This window comes from Pagrus major, chromosome 20, assembly GCF_040436345.1.
Source record: "Pagrus major chromosome 20, Pma_NU_1.0".
Lineage (NCBI taxonomy): Eukaryota > Metazoa > Chordata > Actinopteri > Spariformes > Sparidae > Pagrus > Pagrus major.
The window spans coordinates 12,969,455-12,990,061 of NC_133234.1; the positions used below are offsets into that span (position 1 = coordinate 12,969,455).

The following is a 20,607-nucleotide window of genomic DNA, read 5'->3' on the forward strand; positions in this document are numbered from 1 at the left end:
TGAAAGGCCTAAGCAGCACTCTGGGTATTGTTTTCCTTAAAGGGGAGTCAGGTTACCTTGACAACGGCAGGATGCCTACCCATAGGCTCTTAGACAGAGAAAAGGCACGGCCAGAGAAGGAGGGAAAGAAAGCGAAAAGAGACAAAAAAGGAGGCAAGATACTTCCCAGCCCCAACTTTATTTCCTTTTTTTCTGAGTTTGTGTGTTTTGAAAACAGGCCTGATGGTTGCCAGTGGGTTGGGACGGAGAGCTGAGGAGGTGAGGATGTGTGTGTGTGGTTGTGTGTGTGTGTGTGTGCGTGGTTGTGCATGTGCTGGTTTGTCTTCCACGCTCAACCGCTGACATCTCTGTATCTGTCTCACATTGACACACATAACAGCCTGGTAACAGCAGTTTTAGTTTCTTTTAGGTTCAGTGTTTCTGTCAGTTTATTGGACATGTTTACCACACTTGCAGAAATGCTGGCGATAACATTACTTTGAAATGTATTTATTTATTTATGCCTACAGGCTATATTGATGCAGTTCATGTGGAAATCGTGACCATTCAATTCCAATTTATAGAAAAAATGGATTGTTATTGCTTTAATCTGAATATTTGAATGGAAAATGTAATTGTGTTACAACAGTGCAATTATGTATTTCTCTGCCAAACAAATAACAATGCATTAATAATTAATGAGCATTTTGCACTTAGTGTTATATGCAATCCTTGTTTTGACAGTGAGATTCAACATCCTGTGAGGAGAGGGCCATGCATGTTGCACTGCGGCCACGCAGGTAAGGCTCAGCATCATTAGGTTAGTGTCTAATTAGTGGCCAGGAAGTAAATGCACAGTATGAAGTAACTGATGCACCTCAGTCATGCCCTGCAGTGTGATGTTTGGCTTTACTTTAACTGGCTGCAAGCAAAAAATTGCAATTCTCATTCTCATTTTGACAGCTATGGTCTCACATTGTGACCAAGCATATAACGTATAAATATAACGTCATTGATTATTTTGTAATCATTCCTTTCTTTTATGTGGTGCTGTATCTCTCCTGCATGTAATGTCCCCTACAGTATATCAGGCCAACTATCACAACGTGGTCTGGTTTAATACGATTCCTCCTGTGCAGTTTTATAGTTGTGCTACTTTTCCATACTGTACATGCCCTCAACCGAAGACATGCTATGTCGTGACGAGTGCTCTGACAACTTTGACGAAATGCAGATTGATGGAATAAAATGGAAATAGTTTGTCTGGATCTGAATGGGGAGCTTTATAGGCATTAGGAGAGCTTTGAAACTGTTTGTGCATGTACTTGAGCTTGGCTACGCCGTGTTTCTTCAGGTAAGGGTGGTGGGTTTACTGGCCTGATGAAAGTGAGAGCAAAGTGATTGCTCTCTTTGCCCCAGTTAAACTGAAGCTGGGAGCCCATTCGAGCAGTGAGCAGAGGCACGCTATAGCGGCACATCGCGCTCGAGATATTTGTTTTGACACACCAGGGTTCTCACTTGAAGTCATGGAACAATTTCTCCACATTCTCAGTGTATTTGATGAAAGGCAAAGTCAGGCGGTGTGTTTTTACTGCTTCAAATCGGCTCTTAAAATCAAATCTATTAAATTAAAAGGATATATAACTGGCTGGTTTGACACAAATTATTTAAAAGTGACCTTTTATGTCATGTCCAATATGTGGCCAATAAACCTACTAAAAAAATATGACAATGACATATCTGGAGTTGCACACAGCGCTGACTCTGCACTCGAAAAAATATGATGCACTGGACATGGTCTTCCATCAAGTTCCCTGGGGGGAACATGTGCCGTTGCGAGGGGGTTCCTATGTGGAAACATAGCAAGCTAACTTAACTCAACTGAGAAAACAGAATGATTTGAGTAAAGAGATATACCTGCATATTGAGTCAGCACTGAGCATTAACAACTGAAATATAGAGTGTGCTGAAAGCTAGTTAGCCAGCGAGCAGGAAAGCCTTAAGCTAGTTAGCAACAATGGTGGATAAAAGACTGAAGCTCAAAGCCAAACAGTAGGCTATAAAAAGTTTTAGCTTATGTTAGATAGTTAGATGACAGGCTAATAGTTAATGCATAAATGGTTGAAATAAATAGCTATGAGTAGTCTAACATGTAGCCTAGCCTCCATGAAACAGGTAATGGCAGCTTTTAAAAAAAAAAAAAGTTAGTTGTCATTGGTTACTTGAGCTCACTACTACTTGAGTTGATGTATTGCATGCTGCTTGATGTATAGCATTTGAAGAGAGAGGTTTTTTACTGTGTATTGTGCCCTCTAGTGGTTGCCTGCTGCTCTGTCTGTGCCTGTCTGTGCTCACCCTGCTGCTGCAGAGCCTCTGGGTGCCAATTGAGATGACCCGCGATGAACCTGCCGGAAGGTCACCTGAAGAACAAGGTAACTTACACACATGGACGCACGTGGTTTAGCTTAGGACAGGACCTTGGTAAACAACAGAAGCCCTTTTAAAATAGCAACTTAGTAGGCATTAAATGGGAAATAGGGCAACAGTAGTGTATACCAGTACCAATGTTAGATAAAGCTTTATACACAATAGCAGTGGGACCTCCCATGTGTTTGATAGTTGTGGGTTTGCGGGAAAGAAATAGATACTGCTGTTTAATACAATACTCTTTAAACTGTTGCTAAACAAGGTATTTAAGAGGGCAGTAGACAAGCTTGTCTGGGCAAAAGCCTTCTTTGTGGTTTACAAGGAAGCAACAAATGTCGTCAACAATCTTCTCCAAAGTGTATTTTTTTGATAAAATCAGCATTCATCAAGCACCAAATGAAAAATATGAAATATTCTGGTGCTGTGCCTCTCCCAACAGTTGTTCTTAGACATCATCAGGAGCAATTTGGAAATAGACTCAACAAGCTCCACTCAGTGTTTTGAGGTGTTCAGGAAGTCTCAAATAAACATTAAGTTGTTTGTTTGTTGCTTTTGTTTTGAACGTTTGAACGTTTGAATCATTTAAATAGTTGCTGATGATATTTAGTTTTTTGCGTTAGACCCCAAATGAAAAATGATGATCTAGCACAGATCCTGATTCATGATGGTTTTTATTGTTTTTCTCAATTCAAAGCAATGTTTTGTCAGTAAATATAGCTTTGTGGATATAATATCATAATACACAGATTTAACTTAAGACAGAATAAACTCTCAACAATTTTTGTGAAAGACGTGGACAATGTGGCAACTGCATCAGTTTCAAAATGTAATCCCAGAGGATAACTTTTTATCCAAACATCCTGATCATTTTCTTCTCAAATTCTAGGAAAATAGTTTTTAGCTGACAATGTAACCCACGGGTGCATCCCAGCCACAGACCCCTAATTGCTCTGTGCTTTGAGAGACCCACCACGACTTGTGTATAAAGAGCCACCCGGCGACGGTTGTGTTGGAAAATATACCACATGGGGGAAGCTGTTGGTCAGCACACACAGTTAATTACAGCTCAAATTTATTACCAAAAGATGCTCGGTTTTCAACCAATCTCTGTGAAAAATCATCTGTCTGACCAAGTCAGTTTATTTACAGTTATCTTTAATTTAAAGATCACTCCAGCACTGGGGGTGGCGGGTGATGAGACAGTTACAGATGTTCCTCATGAAGGGATTTTGTCAATGAAAAAGAAATATGTTGGCACTGACAGTGAGGAATGTATAGTAGTGTTAACATATTAACATAAAAACATATTATTGTGTTTGGAAAACACAGAATAAGGAGCTTTGTACTAAAAACACTTAAACACTTTCAGTTTCCATGTGATCTGACACTGTAGAAATAACTTATAGTATATTGTCTAGTGTGTGATATAGCTAGTAAGTAACACACACACACACACATACAATTTTATAAGCTTCACATACACACCTTTATGAGTCTAGAAATTGTTTGGCTATGGTTATCTCACCTAGCTGGCATTAAGTTGTTCCAGGGCCCCACCTCTTCTCTCTCATTCATCTTTCATTGCACCCGTACCCAACGGGCCCCTGTACATGTGAGTAGTGATACGCTGACAGTCAGCTGAGCAAACAGAAATGAAGTGACATCACCAGTCTGCAGGATTTTACTGCGCAGGTTAAATCTCAATTCCCAAGGAGATCCTTATGACCTCAATTCAACCCTAACTCCACCAACGCCACCCGCCTCACTGAATAGAGAAAACACAGAGTGAGCAGTCTTTCCCAACAACTGTTTTCAACTGTCCCAGAGGTTTACAGTATAATGATTTAATTTTAATCTTAATATTTCATTGAATGGGAATAAAATAATTCATGATCGAATGGAATGTGTTATTTTGTGGGATTGTGTCACCCAAAAAAATCCCAAGTTTTTACACTTATTGGCCACTATGTCAAATTGGCTTCCCGGGGGCTTGGGGTCAAGGGGATACATAGAGGCCTCACCCTTCTGGTGTGCCCCATGGGACCTTATTTGCGAAAAAAAAAATTGTAAGTAGTCAATGAAGAAGGACGAATTCTATTTTTGATCCCATTTAAACTGTGCCATGAATTACACATATGATTTTTGTCAATTTTTAAGATAGTTGCAAGTTGCAAGTCAAAGATAGTTGTGTACAACTGCAGTCACTCTAAGTTAGTCAGGTTAGTGAGCTAGCTAATGTATGGGACTGGGTCTACAAGGTTTTGGTAATGGGTTCTGGTGAGTGTTGAACAAGACGACGTCACTTATGTGACTGTTGGATGTGTGCTCTTTTTAATTATTTACTTTCAAAGTCTCATACTTCAGCCGTTTTATGAAAAACGTAAGTGTAATTCACGGCACAATTAAAAAAATAGTTTCTCTTTTGTCATTCACTATCATATGTACATTTTTCTCAAATAAGGATGGTCGTCCAGCAGAAGGGGTGAGCATTCGCCTCTCTCCAGATGAAACGCACGATTACTTTGAATACAATTCCCCAAAGTTTGAACATTTTTGGGACAGTGTGCTGTTTGTGAATAGCCTGACGTCATTGTACACGTTGAAATATAACCTTAACAGCATATGAAGTCAGGAATTTGAGCTTAATGCTTTAACCATGAAGGTGTGAAAACATTCACATAAACATAGCATTCACTATGTCCTTGTAGGTGTACGTGCCTGTGTATGTGGGGGGGCTGTCTCTGAAACCACAACATGTAATGTGAGATGACTGCAAAGCTCTAGGAAAGATGTGGTTGTCAGAAATTATGACTCAACACCATCTTTATCCCTCATAAAATTGTCATTCAGGGAAATTCACCTCTGTGAAAATGATTAGTTGCCGTTGGAACATGGAAAACACCCCATCATCAGTGCTGATTCATTTACAGAAGATCAAGTTAAGAAAATAGCATTACATAACCCTGCTATTTCATGAGACAGATCAAGATTTCCTATGACATAATACCCAGGATCACTACTTAAACATTATGATAGGCGGTAGCATATGATACTGTACATACATGACATACTGTGCCATATTGTTTACACTTTATATCATAGGTCAGCGTGGTCTGGGCGTTCGCAGGCTGGCTCTCCGCTTGGAGGCGTTGAATACTCAAGTGCAGAGGCTGAGCAGAGAGCGAGACGTCACCCAGCTGACCAGAGAAGATCTCAGTCTGTTACTGCAGAGGTATTCAACAACATCTACAGTCTTAACATACAAACAGAAGATAATGAAAATACAGATGTGGTTTATTATATTTCGTCATACAGTGCTGTTACATGAAGGTTTCTGTTACAGCTTTAGGCAGGACCAGCAAGGCTTAGCCCACCTGGTAGAGAGGGAGCTGAAGAGAGTGTCTCAGAGGCTCGACCAGCTCAGCCGTCACCATCACCATCAGTCTCACACACCGTCACCGCATGATGAACTCAGACTACACACAGGTAAAGCCCAGCAGATACCTAGCCTATAAATCATATGTAATCTGTCTTTAAAACCCTTTTTGAATGCAAGAATTTCACAAGAGGCAAAGAAAAGCCCAGAGTTTACATTTCCAAACATGAAATCAGTGTCAAATGTTTAAAGTAGGCTAACATGAGACTAAGAGTATTATACATTTTCATACTATTTTGTCACACTTGCACACTTTACATCAGCATCAGGATCAGAAATATTACATTATCAGGTTTTTTGGGAAAAAGGAATTCAACTGAAAGGTGTTACGTTATTGGTGAAAATGTTGATATTACATTTTTTATTACAATTTTCAATCACTTTTAGTGCGACTTTTACTACATTTTCAGTAAATACTTATTATTGTGTCCTACATGACATTATTTCACTAAAGCGTACATAGCATGCTCATGATTACCAACCTTGATGCTTTTGATATGAAGGAAAAGATAAGAAAGGCAAAAGAAACCCACTTTTCTCTGGATAGTGTTTCAGGAAACAGTTTCTATTTGGCTCCTTAGTTTAGATTTGTCATGTCCTGTCGTGTACAAGTGCTGTACATACCCAACCAAAGAATTTGATTAAAGCAGATTGGGAGGATCTGCTGGGTTTAAATTTTATTTTTACTGTGTACTGTGCCAAAACCATTTCATTGTCCTGCAGCAAAAACAGAGATTTTAGGATTTGTTCCAGTTATAATATGATTTTACATTCTTGTACACCAAATGAATACACTCCCTCCCCCCTACATGTTGCCAGCTTCAATAATTGGCCAATTGCAAGCTTTTCTGTGGTTTACTGCTGTGGTAGTGCGATACTCCGAGCCAAACGCACGGTTCATAGCCTCAATAGAGGTTAACCACACAGTGAAATTAACAAGCTGTGATAATGGAGGGTGTGAATGGGGGGGTTAAAGGGCAGTGGGTGCAGGTGGTTATGGGGGATGAAGTCCTTGAATAGAAGTTTAACAAGTCCCACAGAGCCAGTGCCGGTCAACTGGCCGTGGGGAGGAAAAAAAGTTTACGTCTATGCTATGACCCTCCCGAGAGGTGTCAGGTGAAAGTCAGGTTACGCACCCTGGTTGGCACGCGAGCGATTGTGTGTGTGTGTGTGTGTGAGTGTGTGTGTGTGGGCAGTGGGGATGAGTGGGTACATGCTTAACTCCCCTGCTGAAAAAAAGGGGAATTCATAAAGCTCGGGCCACACGGACACCATACTGTGCATATGTGAGGGCGCACACTTGTCGACATGCACACACACATGCCACCCGCATGCACACAAACACACACTCCGCCATCACCAGCCTGTTCGCCCCCTACCCTCTTCCTCTCACATTACCTCACACACCCATAAAATACGACTGAATTACCCACGAGTCCTTTCACCAACTTGTCTACTCATATACTTGTTTTTGCAGAGGGAGCACTTTATTTTTTTTCTTGCCGCGCTCCTATAGCATATCACTGTTTTCTGGCTTTCACACCTCGACTACGGCTGCAGGTTTTCTTATCTTTTTTCATCTCTTTTCCTTTTTACTAGGTTGTTTTACATAGTTAAACACTGTGTATTTTGGCATGGGCTAGCATTGTAAAAAGGGTATGTTTGGTAGGAGGCAGGTGGGTCAGGTGTGTGTGAGCGTGTGTGTTCATTCCACTTGATTGACATTGGCTAGAGATGGTGGGGGGCTTACGGGAAGGGGCCTCTGAGAACACACTGCCTCTACTAATGCCTCTTACACGCATGGCCGCACCATACATCGCGCTGATGGCTGCTATTCATTGTGAGTGGAGAGGTTGTATATCAAAGTTATTATCCACTGTTCTTCATTAACTCTACAATGTTCTTTTTGTTGCTAAAGCCAGGCATGTGGAATAACGATGCATTCAAAACGTCCACGTCAAGAAAAATGGTGTGACGGCTAATATCTCACCCATAGGGCCCAATGAGAAGTGCGAGGTGCCAATGGATCCTGCGTATCCGGTGTGTGCGGAGAAAGTGGAGGTGAGAAAGTGGAAATATGCTGTATGTGGTAGCATGAACTGTGTGGCTCCACTTAAAGTTTAAAGTGTAATATTTAGTTCCAAGTATATGAGCTGGATATGAAAAGACCCTTATAGACTAGCTAAGCTAATCTGCATGATGAATTACTGTACATAACCAAAAACATGTGCTGTTGTTTTGACTTATAATTATTTTGATTTAACATCTGTCTCTCTGGCAGTTCCTGAGTGCCCGTTGGCAGTCAGACCCCTGTTATGCCTTTTATGGGGTGGATGGCACCACCTGCTCCATATTGACTTATCTTAGTCAAATAGAGGACTTTTGTCCCCCTCGTCCTGGAAAAAAACACTCTTCCCCACAATGGCACCAGAAACCTCACGCTTACGCAGAGAAGGTACGACCACACCTGTGGAGGACAAGTGTCACAGAAACAGTAATAAAGCATTTCATTATTTAAAGGTGCAGTATGTGTAAAGAAATTGGCCAATAGGGGGCAGCATATCACCAGAGAAACTGCTAATCGCTGCTAACTGTAGCTGCCGTTAGCTAGATAGCTTAGTTAGCCGTGTAGCTTGCGGTCCGGGCGGTGAGCTTGGAGCAACAGGGGTGTTGATGCTTAAACTGCTAACACGGGAGCTTTGAATGGGCGGCCTGAGATGAGCGGGTTAGCTAGCTGGTCAGAACTGTTACTACTTCACACTCTGTGGATATATTTTTTTTGATGTTCTCAACTAAAATTCATACATATAACACCTTTAACAACTATATTTTAAAATTAAAAATAGGCAAAAATAAATGTGTTTACAAAATATCACTGGCTGATGTTGACTGATTGAGCACTAGTCTACTTTACTAAAACACTACCCAACAATAATTTCTATCATACTTTGCACTTCCTCACTGTTTCATACCGCTGTTGTACACAGGCTGAGATACGTACAACTTTAAGGCCGCTGTATGAGGTCATCAGCAACAGCAGCGGTCCTGCCGTAAACTTCATCCGGTCCAGAGTGGAAAGGATGTCTGAACGGTGGATACAGGCAGGTCTGAGGATGAGGCAGAGCAGCAACAAGACAGTCCTGACCCTGATGAAGGTATAAACCAGCATGTCAACTCTGGTTGTTTTCAAACATGCCTGTGTGATCATGTTTATGTAAAGGGCTTTTAGGTGGTAGATATTTCATATAAAATTGTTGTCTTTATAACATCCACATCTGCCGTCCTCTAGGTGCTGCTTTATCCCGGAGCCCTGGCTGGGAGCGTTGGCCAGCAGTTTGAAGCCATGGTGAAGAGAGGGGGACCTCTAGGGGAGCTGGTTCAGTGGGCTGACCTCAGTGCCTGTCTGACAGTTCTGGGCCACAACTTAACCTTCAGCACCTCACAGCACCAACTTCACAGGTAGGAGTGTATTGGATTGAGTAGGATTTAAACAACTGACATATGATGTATTCATGGATGTCTGCAGAGACCCAAGAGATCAATGCTGAATCATGTTGAGAAAGTAGTGATGTGATGTGTGTTTATTGTGATTGGTCCAGCCTGATAGGTGCTGCTCCAGGCCAAGGCAGTTGTCCAATCCAGAGGCCCCTGACCTTTGACCTCATCTATACTGACTACCACGGCCTTGCTCACCTTCAAGGCGCCATGGGACTGGCTTTCTTGCATTATCGGTACAACCACAAAAACGTTCTCAATGATTTAATGTAACTTGCATTATAGTGTGACACTGATTTATTTGTGTAAGCACACTGTGGCTTTATTGCATAATTCACATTATACAGTACCAAAGTACAATGTCAACTTTTGTTTCCATATTTCTAATATCTTTTGCCATGATATTTACCGGGTACACTCAAAGGAACAGTTCACCCAAAAATGAAAATTCAGTCATTATCTACTCACCCCCATGCTGATGGAAAGTCAGTCCACAAAACAGAGCTTCACAGAAAAACCAGATCCCAAATTGACTTGAGGCTCCAGAAATATTTTGTGGACTACAAAACTTCACCTGACTTTTCATTGGCATGGGGGTGGGTAGATAATGACCAGATTTTCATTTTTGTGTGAACTTATCAAAGACTAAACAAATACTAAATATCGAAGGCAGCATTACACACCATTTGTTCTTTGTGTTCAACGTGTGTCACTGTAGGATACATTTTGTTTTTAATCATTCTAGGTGTCGCTTCAGAATCCTGGACTCTTTTGGCACGGAACCAGCCTTTAACTTAGGGAGTTACGCACGCAGCCATGGATATAAAACACTGTGGGGCAGCTGGGGTCTGCAACCTCTGCAGTACATGACCATGTTCCGTAAGTTTGTGCACATCTGTAATCATGCGAACATGTGACTCGGTGTGTGTGAGAACACAGCTGTGTGTTGGTGACTTAGTACAGTAGATTGATTCAGCAATGCACTTGTCGACACACATTTACACACATTTATATCTTGCTGCCGCAGCACTGATCCCTCACGTACACCCCTCTGAGCGTCTTCTCGGCGAGAGGATTAATGTCTGAGGTTAAATAAACGTAGTGCCCAGACAGCGCTTTCATTCCAACACCTCTCCCTGTCATCTTTCCCACCCTGCCGGAAGATGGAGACAAGCTGGACGCGCTGGGCCGAGAGCCACCCTTCATGTCTCAGCCTGGAACACTGTTTATTTGTCCGACGGAGGGAGAGAGAGGGATGGCTGTTAGCTGATGGCGGGGAGAAAAGGGAAGAAAAAGAGAGAGACAGCAAAAGAGAAACAAAGACTCAGGAAGGAGAATGGAAAGAAAGAAGCTCGAGAAGATTGCGGGCCGCTGTTTATGCTTCTGTTTTGAAATGGGGGCGAGGAAGACGGTCGATTGAAGGATTTGAACTAAACAGACAAGCAGACGAAGCCGAACTGTAAACAGGCGGCGAAGACACTGATACGAACAAGAAACTTCATTCCTTCACAGCTTGTTATCCGACCCCCGCATGTTGCATGTTCTTGATCATATCAGTGTGCTGTTGCATATCTGTGCTGTTGCATATCTCTGCTCATCTGATAGATGAGTGTGTGAGGCGGTGAACCAGGTTTAAGAGACAAGTGGGGAGATTCTGTAAGAGATTTGGCAAAAGTCTGTCTACCTCGAGACAGGGGAGAATGATGCATGCACACACACACACACACACACACACACACACACACACACACACACACACACACACACACACACACACACACACACACACACAAATGTTGCAGATGCTTGCACACACACCTTTGCTGGCACATTCCTAGCAAAGTAAATACTCGTCTTTCACACCTTCCTCAGTGTGTCGGAGGGCAGCAGGGTGGCAGCTGCCTATCCAAACAGCCAGACGTTTAACCTCTTATACATCTCATTTCCTTTCACTGCTGATTTATTCTGCACAGCGTGTTTTCCCTCTCGCACAGAATTTTAATCTCAGCCGTTATATTTTTGGCTTATGTTCTCAGTAATATCAATGTCCACTGTAATTTTATCGATCCTCTGATAACTTTGACGTAATATCTTTTTTCTATTTTGTGTTTTGTTTTTAAGGAAGATGTGTCCAAAGGCATTAACCATCTTCATGTTGTTTTGGTAAAACAACTGCTGAATTTAGGACATTTTTAAGACAAAATGGACTTTCTAGCACAGAGTCCTGACCTTTTCTTATAGAATGGTCCATGGACATTGAGAACAATATCTGTGCTGCAATTTATTTATCTTTACACGTGTCATCTAACCGCTTTGTGTTCTGTCATCTCTAGCTCATACTCCTGATAACTCCTTCCTGGGCTTTGTGAGCGAGGAGGCAGTGAGGGAGGAAGCGAGGGAGGAAGAGCTGGAGGCGGACGCCTACAAGAAAGACAAGATAGCCGTCGTCTATGGCAAACAGGACTACATGTGGCAGGTATAATGACTGATATAGTGAAGTATAGGAATGCCTAAAAAGGCCCTCCCAGTCAAGAAGAAATGCATCAAGAAGCCAGATACTGTACCATTTTACATGACAGTCAAGATTTCACAAAGACAGCCTTGTGTTTCTGTTCTTGCTGTACTGAAGCCTACACACTCTGGTTGCTGTATGTGCATGTTTCTGTATGTGTGTATATATATCAGGGTAAATCTGAGTATGTGGGGGTGATCAGTGAAGAGCTGGAGACCCACGCTACAGTCTACCAGCTTCCAGGACACGTCTCTAACCTGCCCAGCTTCATCACAAACCACGGCCTGCTGACTCAGGAACGCTTCCTACGACTTCTCCGCAGAGCCAAGGTCAGATAAGAGCTCATCTCCCCGGTGAATCTGCATCTAGTGTATATATTGTATATGCTTAAGATGATGCAAAATAACATCCCTCTGCTGCTTCCCTCAGGTGTTTGTCGGCCTTGGGTTCCCCTACGAGGGTCCAGCTCCCATTGAGGCGATAGCTCTAGGCTGTGTGTTCCTTCAGCCACGATTTGACCCACCACACTCATCAGACAACAATGACTTCTACAAAGGCAAGCCCACCACGAGACAGGTAGGCAACTCCTTCAACTGAAATGAAAGGATAGTTTGAATTAAATATAAATATCGTAATAAATGACTTTGGATCACAGATCTCCTCCCAACACCCGTACGCTGAAACATTCATCGGCAAACCCAACGTGTGGACTGTAGATGCGAGCAACGAGACTGATGTACGGGAGGCAGTCAGAGCCATTCTACACACGGAGGTGGTATATATGAATGTATACAGACACACTTTTTGTGATTCTTGATTGTGATTGACTGATTTCAGTCTCAGTAGCACTAAATAAGAGTCTGTGTGTGTGTTGTTGCAGGTGAAGCCTTTCACGCCGCGAGAGTTCACATGTGAGGGAATGCTGGAGAGGGTTCATGCTTATATCACTCATCAGGTACAGAGTCGAGCCGTACAGGATAGACCTGTCACACTGTGTTTTTGGGAATCGTTGATGCTTATATGTCTACAATAGTCCGACCCAAAACTGGAGTTTTTCGGACATATAATAGACGTTTCTAAGGCTTTTCCATTCCGCTAAAGGTTTTGAATAACAGAGAAACTATTTAGTTCATGCTTAGTTCAACCTCTCCACATTTTCAACTTTCTTTTTCTTGAATCCCTCCAGAATCTTTGCAGTAAATCCGTCCCTACTTGGCCACCAGAAAGTGCTCTAAGGGTGCACCTGGGTCCCCTGGGTCAGTCATGTGTAGAAGTGTGTCGACGCTCCTCCCACGTGTGTGAGCCCGCTCTGTTTCACCACCTGAACAATCCTGCTGCATTCAACAGGTGAGAAATCAGCAGTCATCTACTTTTTGGATGTAGGTCGCCAGTATACATAAATAAATATGCTTTAATTTCCCATTTTGTAGACTCGGGATAGGCTGCTCCAGCATGAAGCAGGAAGTGAACCATCTGTTCCCTTCCTACAGTCCTTGGGGTCGACACTGTGGCCTCCAGCAGGAGACTCTGCTGTTCAGTTGTGCCGGCTCCGACCCTTCACATCGCAGACTTTGTCCCTGCAGAGCTCACCTACCAGGGCAGGTGGCACTTTGCCCTGACTGCCTCTAAACAACATAGAAGAACTCAGGAAATAGCAAAAACAGAAGGGAAGAGAAGGGGAAGAAGGTAATAAGATCAAGACAGCACCAAAGAGCCAATCTGCAATGCATACTGTATAGGTAAAGAATGGATCTCGACCAAAGAGATACTGTCCTGCCAATATGACTGAAATCTTTGTGGTCCTGTTGGTGGATCTCGCACTAGCTATGTTTACATGGACAATATTTCTGGGGATTAATGTGGTCTGGTGTTTACGTACAACAACAAATTTAATCAGAACAGCTGTGTGACATGTGCAAGAGTGATGTTATCTCTTTTGCCTTGTGTTTGATCATCTATAATCTATAATGTTAAGTTCTTTAAGAGTTTGTAGACCAACTCACCTTAGAAGCCATCGTCTTTGGTAAGTGGAGAAACGTACTTCACTGACCATTTACATCAAGAGGGTGACGTAGAAAAGAACGCTGGTAAATAACCAATGAAAAGTTTAAACTACCCCTCTTCAACCGATTGAAATTGTCTTCAGGCTGGGCCTGTTTGTTCTGATTGAGGAGCATTTTTATTCTGTTTGGGTTTATAATCAGAATATTATGCTCCATGTAAACAAAGCTTTGAAAGAAATAACATTTGCACTCTATTTTATTATCATGTGCACATTGATATGATGAAATCATTTTAGTGCACCAATAATGTGAAGGAATAATTTCAGTATTTCCTCGCATTCAATGTTTTAGAATGATTTTCTAAGTGCAACATCAGCATCATAACACAAATCTCAGGTCTGTAACAATTTGTCAGATGTAATGTAGGTGCTAACGACAAACAAAAGTCATTACGTCGTAACAATGTTGTGTGTTGAAAACTTGAATCTTGAAGTAAACATGTAACGCTGTGATCCTACATACACACCATTCACCCTATTGCAAGACACTTTACCATGAAAATGTTGATTTGAAGGTAAAAAAAGTTACATAACGTTGTTTTAATTCATCACAAACACATTAAGTGATAAGGTTTCATCTTAAAGGAAGTGGACATTCAACTATTCAGGGATCAATCAAGAGAGAAGCTGTGCCATGTTTACTTCAAGGAAACGTGTAAAATATGGCAGTCTGGATCGACTCGCTAGATTTGTCTTGTGCAGTTGTTATGGATAAGACTGATTTATTACTCAGGAACCAGAACTTAATTATTGTTACTTCACAAGTACTACTGAATTCAAGGCCCGGTATCTCATAACGCAGAGTAAAGTCACTGTTGTTATTGTAGCTTTTCCTTGATCCCTTAAGCAAAAAGGTGCACTTTAGGGAAAAGGTGTATTTAAATGAATATACGTGAGAAGTTGCACCACTCCTAAGCCATATAATCCTCAGTGTTTAACTTCTTCTACTTTGCTCTAGATCACAGTACAGTGCACTTCAATATTATGCTAAATAAGTATCTAATCATTCATTCTCTCACAGTAATGTATCACACTGGTCAGCGTTGCATGGGATTACCGCTCATGTAACCCCCTCGATGCATTGCTGGCTTCAAATATTAGCCCGGGCCTCGGAGGAGAGCGCGTGACAGCCTAAGTGATGAGGCTCATTATCTGAGTGAATCATGGATAACCTCTGGATGCCTTTGGGAGGTCACAGCCATATGACCATGATTATACTGTCATATAAACCATTGGTTCCCAACCGTCTTTGACTTAGGAAACCCCCTCAGCTCCCCCCCACCTCACCAGCCCAGTCAAAACCTTATTGTTTGTCTTTCAAACGCATATTTTGCGTCATTTATAGTGGGAAAAAGTCACCGAAGGCAAGATTAATTATGTTTTCTTGAGTTATTTTACTAGAAAATTACATCTTAAATGATTTTGATCAAAACAGATGACTAATTTTGCCCAGAGTTCAATATTATTCCTTGCCTGTCTTATTGACCTACAGATACTTTGAGCCCCCCCCCAAGAGTATTTTACATGTTTATGAACAAACATGGAAACTTTAAATACAATGATTTAGCTACGTGGCACACACAAGAGAGGTTTTTACGCCTTAAAATGTCCTTTTCAGAAGCCTCAACTGGTCAAACAGGCTTATCCCATCATCCCTGCCTGCAAAACAGCTTGTGCAAGAAACAAATGATTACATCTAAAGGCCAAACTACAGCCCACGATCAGTGTCGTAAGTGATGGGGTGCTGGATTTACACAGCGCAGCTGTTAGCAAAGATGGCTCCAACAATGGCAACAAGCTGCTACTTTGAACTGGATCAATGTGAGGCTTTTCTTGGAAACTCATTGATGTTAACTGGCAGGACTGGAGACCTTTTCCATCAGGATACACTCCATGCGACCAGAACATATTGTCACTCAGGGATCTGGCCGCTCAGGGCTGCGACGACAGGACCAATTGACAATGTGATTGACTTGTAAATGCCTGTGAAACGGTGCATGAAAACAACATTTCGTGATGACTTTGGTGGTTGCTGGTGAATTCACTTTGGCCCTGTCAAATTAGCCGAGCGGTCCAAAGACAATGGAAATGAACTTGTGTTTATGTCAAAAAGCTGTTTGGATAAAAGGAAAATAAAAGTGCAGAGGGACGTGTCTGAAAAACGAAATTTTTGGAAATTGATGTGTCATTTCTGGATGAGTCATGGTAATTCATATCAGTTACATGTGTTATGGCATATAAAAGCTGTCACTCACCTCCCCGGGGGCTGATAGCAGAGGGTTCAAACTAAGGCTTCAAAAACAGCACAGAGTAGATACAGAGCCACTGCGTAAATGTGGACAGACAAAGGTTTTAATGTTCCACTTCACTATCCACTGACCTCATACTGAATGGAACTGAATGTGACATAGATAGATAGATAGATAGATAGATAGATAGATAGATAGATAGATAGATAGATAGATAGATAGATGGCGATCTGCTGACCTTTAGCAGTGTGTTCAACTTCTTAATCTAGCATTTTAGCATGCTAACATATGCTAGATTGCACTAAATACAAAGTACAGCTAAAGTTGATGAGAATGTCATCAGTTATGCAGGAATTCAGTCATAAACCAGAGTCTATGTTGACCTGTTGGCGATGTTTATATTGTAGAGGAAAAAGTGAGTGGATCACCGAAGTGATTGCAGTTCATCATGAGGGGGACATGATTGTCTGGATTAAATTTAATCTCAATCCATCCTATAGTTGTTGTTGAGATAATTCAGTCTGGACTAAAGTGATAGACAACCGTCAGACTGACATTGCCCTCCATAGAGCCGTGCTGCTAGCATGGCTAAAAATACTGAAGTCTGCGCTCGTCATGCCACCTCTGCGCATTGAAATAACGATTAGACGGTTCGAAAATAAGGGATGATTGATGGAGGAGAAAAAACAAAACCCCCCGAGAAAACCATGAGAGGAAACATGAACCTGTGTCGGGGTCAGCCAAGACATCATGGAACGTTCATGCTCCAGTAGAAGTTCAATAATGTTTGTCTGAGTGCTTTTTAATTTTACATGAGAGACAGGAACTCTTTCAGCCACACAGGGACTCTTACTCCTATACCTTTTAACTGTGGAATGCGGTGGCAAATCAAACTCCACTGCCAAGAAAAATGAGAGATCTTATGGACGAACGCAATACAGGGAGCGTTTCACTTAAATTCAAACTTTCAACCTGTGTCAGGTCTGTCGTTTTATATGACAGATTAAATGTATTCAGAGAAACCTCATGCTGCAGAGGAGTGAGATAACAATTTATATTCCTTTCAGACGGTATTGTTATTTCACATAAATGACTAGGGATGACAAAACACATAAACAGGACAGAGTTCCATTAACTCCTAAATGATTGCCCTGTATCAACTTCAAGTTATATAATCAGAGGGATATTATAGACATAATTCACCCGTGTCCTTTTCTTCCTGAGAGTTACTGGAAAATGTTGCAATCACCGAAATTTGTAGTTATTGCCGTATTATATTTGCATGACTGTTTACTATCAATCACACTGTTTACACTGGATCTTCAAGTGTTTCCCAATGTTCTCCTCGTGTCCAGTCAAACACCACATCAGACTGAACGAATGCCCCCACGTTTCCTCGTTTTAGTTGGTCCACTGCCTGTTTTTTTCTTACTTTAACACTTTTCTTCACATAATTTTCCTCTCACCCTCGTCTCCCTTTCTTACTACATCTTTATCCATGCTGTGTTCTCATGTTATAATCAATGCTGACACAATCTGGCACTGATCAAGACAGTTTGGGCTTAAAGGAGACCTATCATGCTTTTTCATTTTGTTCCTTTCCTTCAGTGTGCTTGAAAAGTAAAGTTTAAAAGCCCAAAGTCTGCCCAAAGCCCAAAGCTCCTCTCTCCCAGAGAGAACTCTGCTGCTGAAATGCCTCGTCAGTAGTGCCGCCTTTAATTCTGTGACTTTGTGACATCACACTACATCACCTTGTCGAAACATTAGCATAATTTATGCCAAGAAGCTAGTTTGGCAGGTAAGAACTAATTAAGCACAGCAGTTCTGTTGTTGTTAGTGGTGCTGGCTCAGGCATGTGGGAGCTGACCAATCAGAGCAGACTGGGTATCGAGGAGGGGGGGCCTTAAAGAGACAGGAGCTAAAACAGAGCATTTCAGACAGAGGGGGAATACAGTTCTGCAGCACTGGACAGTATGAGAAAACAGACACATCTTTTGAGCATTAAAGCATTTAAAATTATCCTAGTAGTAACCCAAAATGAAATTACGAACCTGAAAATGAGCATCATATGTCTCCTTTAAAACAATGTTTTAATAGGAAAAGCACAACTTGGACAAGATGTAACACTCTTGATCTTTCTTTTGTTTTGTTTTTATTACTAAAACATTGATAACATGATGAAGAAATAGTCTTGGTGTAAATAATTCCTTTCACCATTGTCTAATGGGATGAAAATGTTTAAAAGCAGATGTGTGGGAACAGTGACTAATTGGTTACAAATGTGAGAAACTTATTAGTTTAGTTCACTGCGTATCGTTGGATAACCTCAAATTTGCATCATACTTATTAGTTCACCGCTGTATGTGTTTCTAAAAAGGGCAGATGCAACTAACAGGGGCCAAATTATTTTGACTTAAAGACTGTATGGCCTTTATATCACCTTGTCTTTAGCAGCCTCTGCCTCTTTGCCTTTCCAGCTTTGTTGACTTGCAACAGTAGGTAGTTCCCTAAAGGGGGCAGTGTGGTCAAGCTAAACCAGTTATCACTGACTGAAGTCACAGCATACCACATAAAACCTCAGCAACCTGCTTAGGAAACAGATAAAAACAGAGAAAGATAAAAAAAATTAAAAAAATCCCCAAAAAAGGGATTTTTAGATGTCGGACAAGAGAGAGATTAAGGGAAACAGAAGTACTGCAGATGTGTGAGGACAAACGGAGACACTTCCAGTCTTCTCTACAGGTAGCTCTCCGTTTATTCCAGCCAATACTCTTCTAAAAGGGAGGAGGGAGGCGAGCGGCTTAACTACCATAAGAAAGCAGCTGCTTTTATTGAAACCTGTTATTGGCGTGCCAAGATTACACTGAACAACAACAACCCTCCTCCCTGGAAGCCAATAAAGTGCCGACAACAAACACTTGGCTTGCCTACAGCGCTGTTAGAAGCCACAGAGGTTGGCCTTAATGATACTTGGTAACTATTACAGACTATTAAACTAAATGAATAAAAGAGGAAAGGAACGAGAGCAAGAGAAGGGGGGAGCGGAGCGAACAGTGATTCCTTAAGAAGTTGTTTCCAGACGTAATGTAGGTAGCTGACTCATTGTTGGGCAACCTTAAAGCAATGTGGAAGTCGGTTTTATTTGTTGAGTGAAAAAGTGTGTTTTTGCGTCTGCCTAGAGACAGATAAAATAGCCAGAGGTGCTCCGCCTGATGTGCTGTTACATCAATCAGCAACACACACTACAGGCCAGAGAGCAGTTGTATATGCTTGAGCAGTCAGGGCATGGCACAGGCCTTTTCCATGATTTCCCCCCAACGTCTCATGTCAGTTTCCCAGCAATCTCACCACACCTGAGTGAGTCTGAGGCAGATGTGTCTGTGTCTTCTTCTGTGCCTCTATGTGTGTGGTTGTGTGATGCTGCTAATCCCATTGTCTTTATGTATGTATTCAACTGGAGGCGCTTTGTGACCTCCAGGGGACAGGAGAGGTCGTCCAGCAGCGGCAGCCACAAGATAAAATTACTGAATGTATAAAATATGGATGGTGCTTCCAGGTCTGAGAAGTAAAGCCAATGTGGAAGTGCCTCAAAACTGCATTTCTTCTGATGGGGAACAGGGTGCAACTCTACTGGTTTCAAAAAGAGGTCAGATTGTATGTAAGCCTATGAGAAAATGACGATACTTCTCCCTTGATTTATCACCTAAGTAAACAGTTTCCTGATGAGTTTATGGACTCAATTAAAAGTTTCAAGCCTTCTTTAATACAACTTGACGTTTATTTAGTAAATCATGGTCCCATTTAGAGTAAAATAGACAATAAAGCAGGGTATGCTTTAGGGCATGGCTACCTTGTGACAGTCACCAAGATGGCAACGCTGTAAGACCAAACCAGAAGCTTCAAAACTAAAGAGTGATGTCATGTGAGATTGGGGTAAAATGTGATATCTGAAGTCATTTCAGAAAATCATAAAAACATTCTGCAAAAGCTACAATAGAAAATACTTGCATGATTTCTTACAGGTTACATTTATGCCTGGAACTGACCTGATTTTTGAAGGAAAGCCTGCATTGCACAAAGGCTACACAGGAGAACGTTGTGAGGAAACACAGAGCTACCAGCTAGCCCCAAGAAAGCCCTTGTCATCTTTCATCCTACACCTCTGAATTGCCTTCATTTTCTGGGGGCCCATAAATAGGCTCTTATTGTCCCATAAATGGCTCCTTTTGGGGTGGGATTTATAGTGAGGGGTGGCAATGGGGTGTGTGTGTGTGTGTGTGTGTGTGTGTGTGTGTGTGTGTGTGTGTGTGTGTGTGTTAAAACCCACCTTTTGATGTCCCCTCTGCTTAACAGGCATTGCAGACATGCCTGCCCATATGCTGCACGGTGCCTTTGCCACACACTGCTAGCGTGCGACTCTCTCTCTCACACACAGGCACATTAAAAG

The 20,607-nt window shown here is 41.8% G+C and overlaps 1 protein-coding gene across 1 annotated transcript; it reads left to right on the top strand.

Moving 5' to 3' along the window:
- The first annotated feature begins 753 nt into the window (after window positions 1-753).
- LOC141016010 (alpha-1,6-mannosylglycoprotein 6-beta-N-acetylglucosaminyltransferase B-like) lies at window positions 754-13,521 on the top strand. The gene is made up of 17 exons (XM_073490243.1): window positions 754-779; window positions 2,296-2,411; window positions 5,509-5,638; window positions 5,750-5,892; window positions 7,839-7,903; window positions 8,124-8,297; window positions 8,830-8,997; window positions 9,132-9,301; window positions 9,442-9,573; window positions 10,083-10,216; window positions 11,671-11,813; window positions 12,023-12,178; window positions 12,279-12,425; window positions 12,505-12,621; window positions 12,730-12,804; window positions 13,036-13,196; window positions 13,280-13,521. The coding sequence occupies exons 1-17, from the start codon at window positions 754-756 to the stop codon at window positions 13,476-13,478; spliced, it is 2,256 nt and encodes a 751-aa protein (XP_073346344.1). The 3' UTR covers window positions 13,479-13,521.
- Window positions 13,522-20,607: the final 7,086 nt, after the last annotated feature.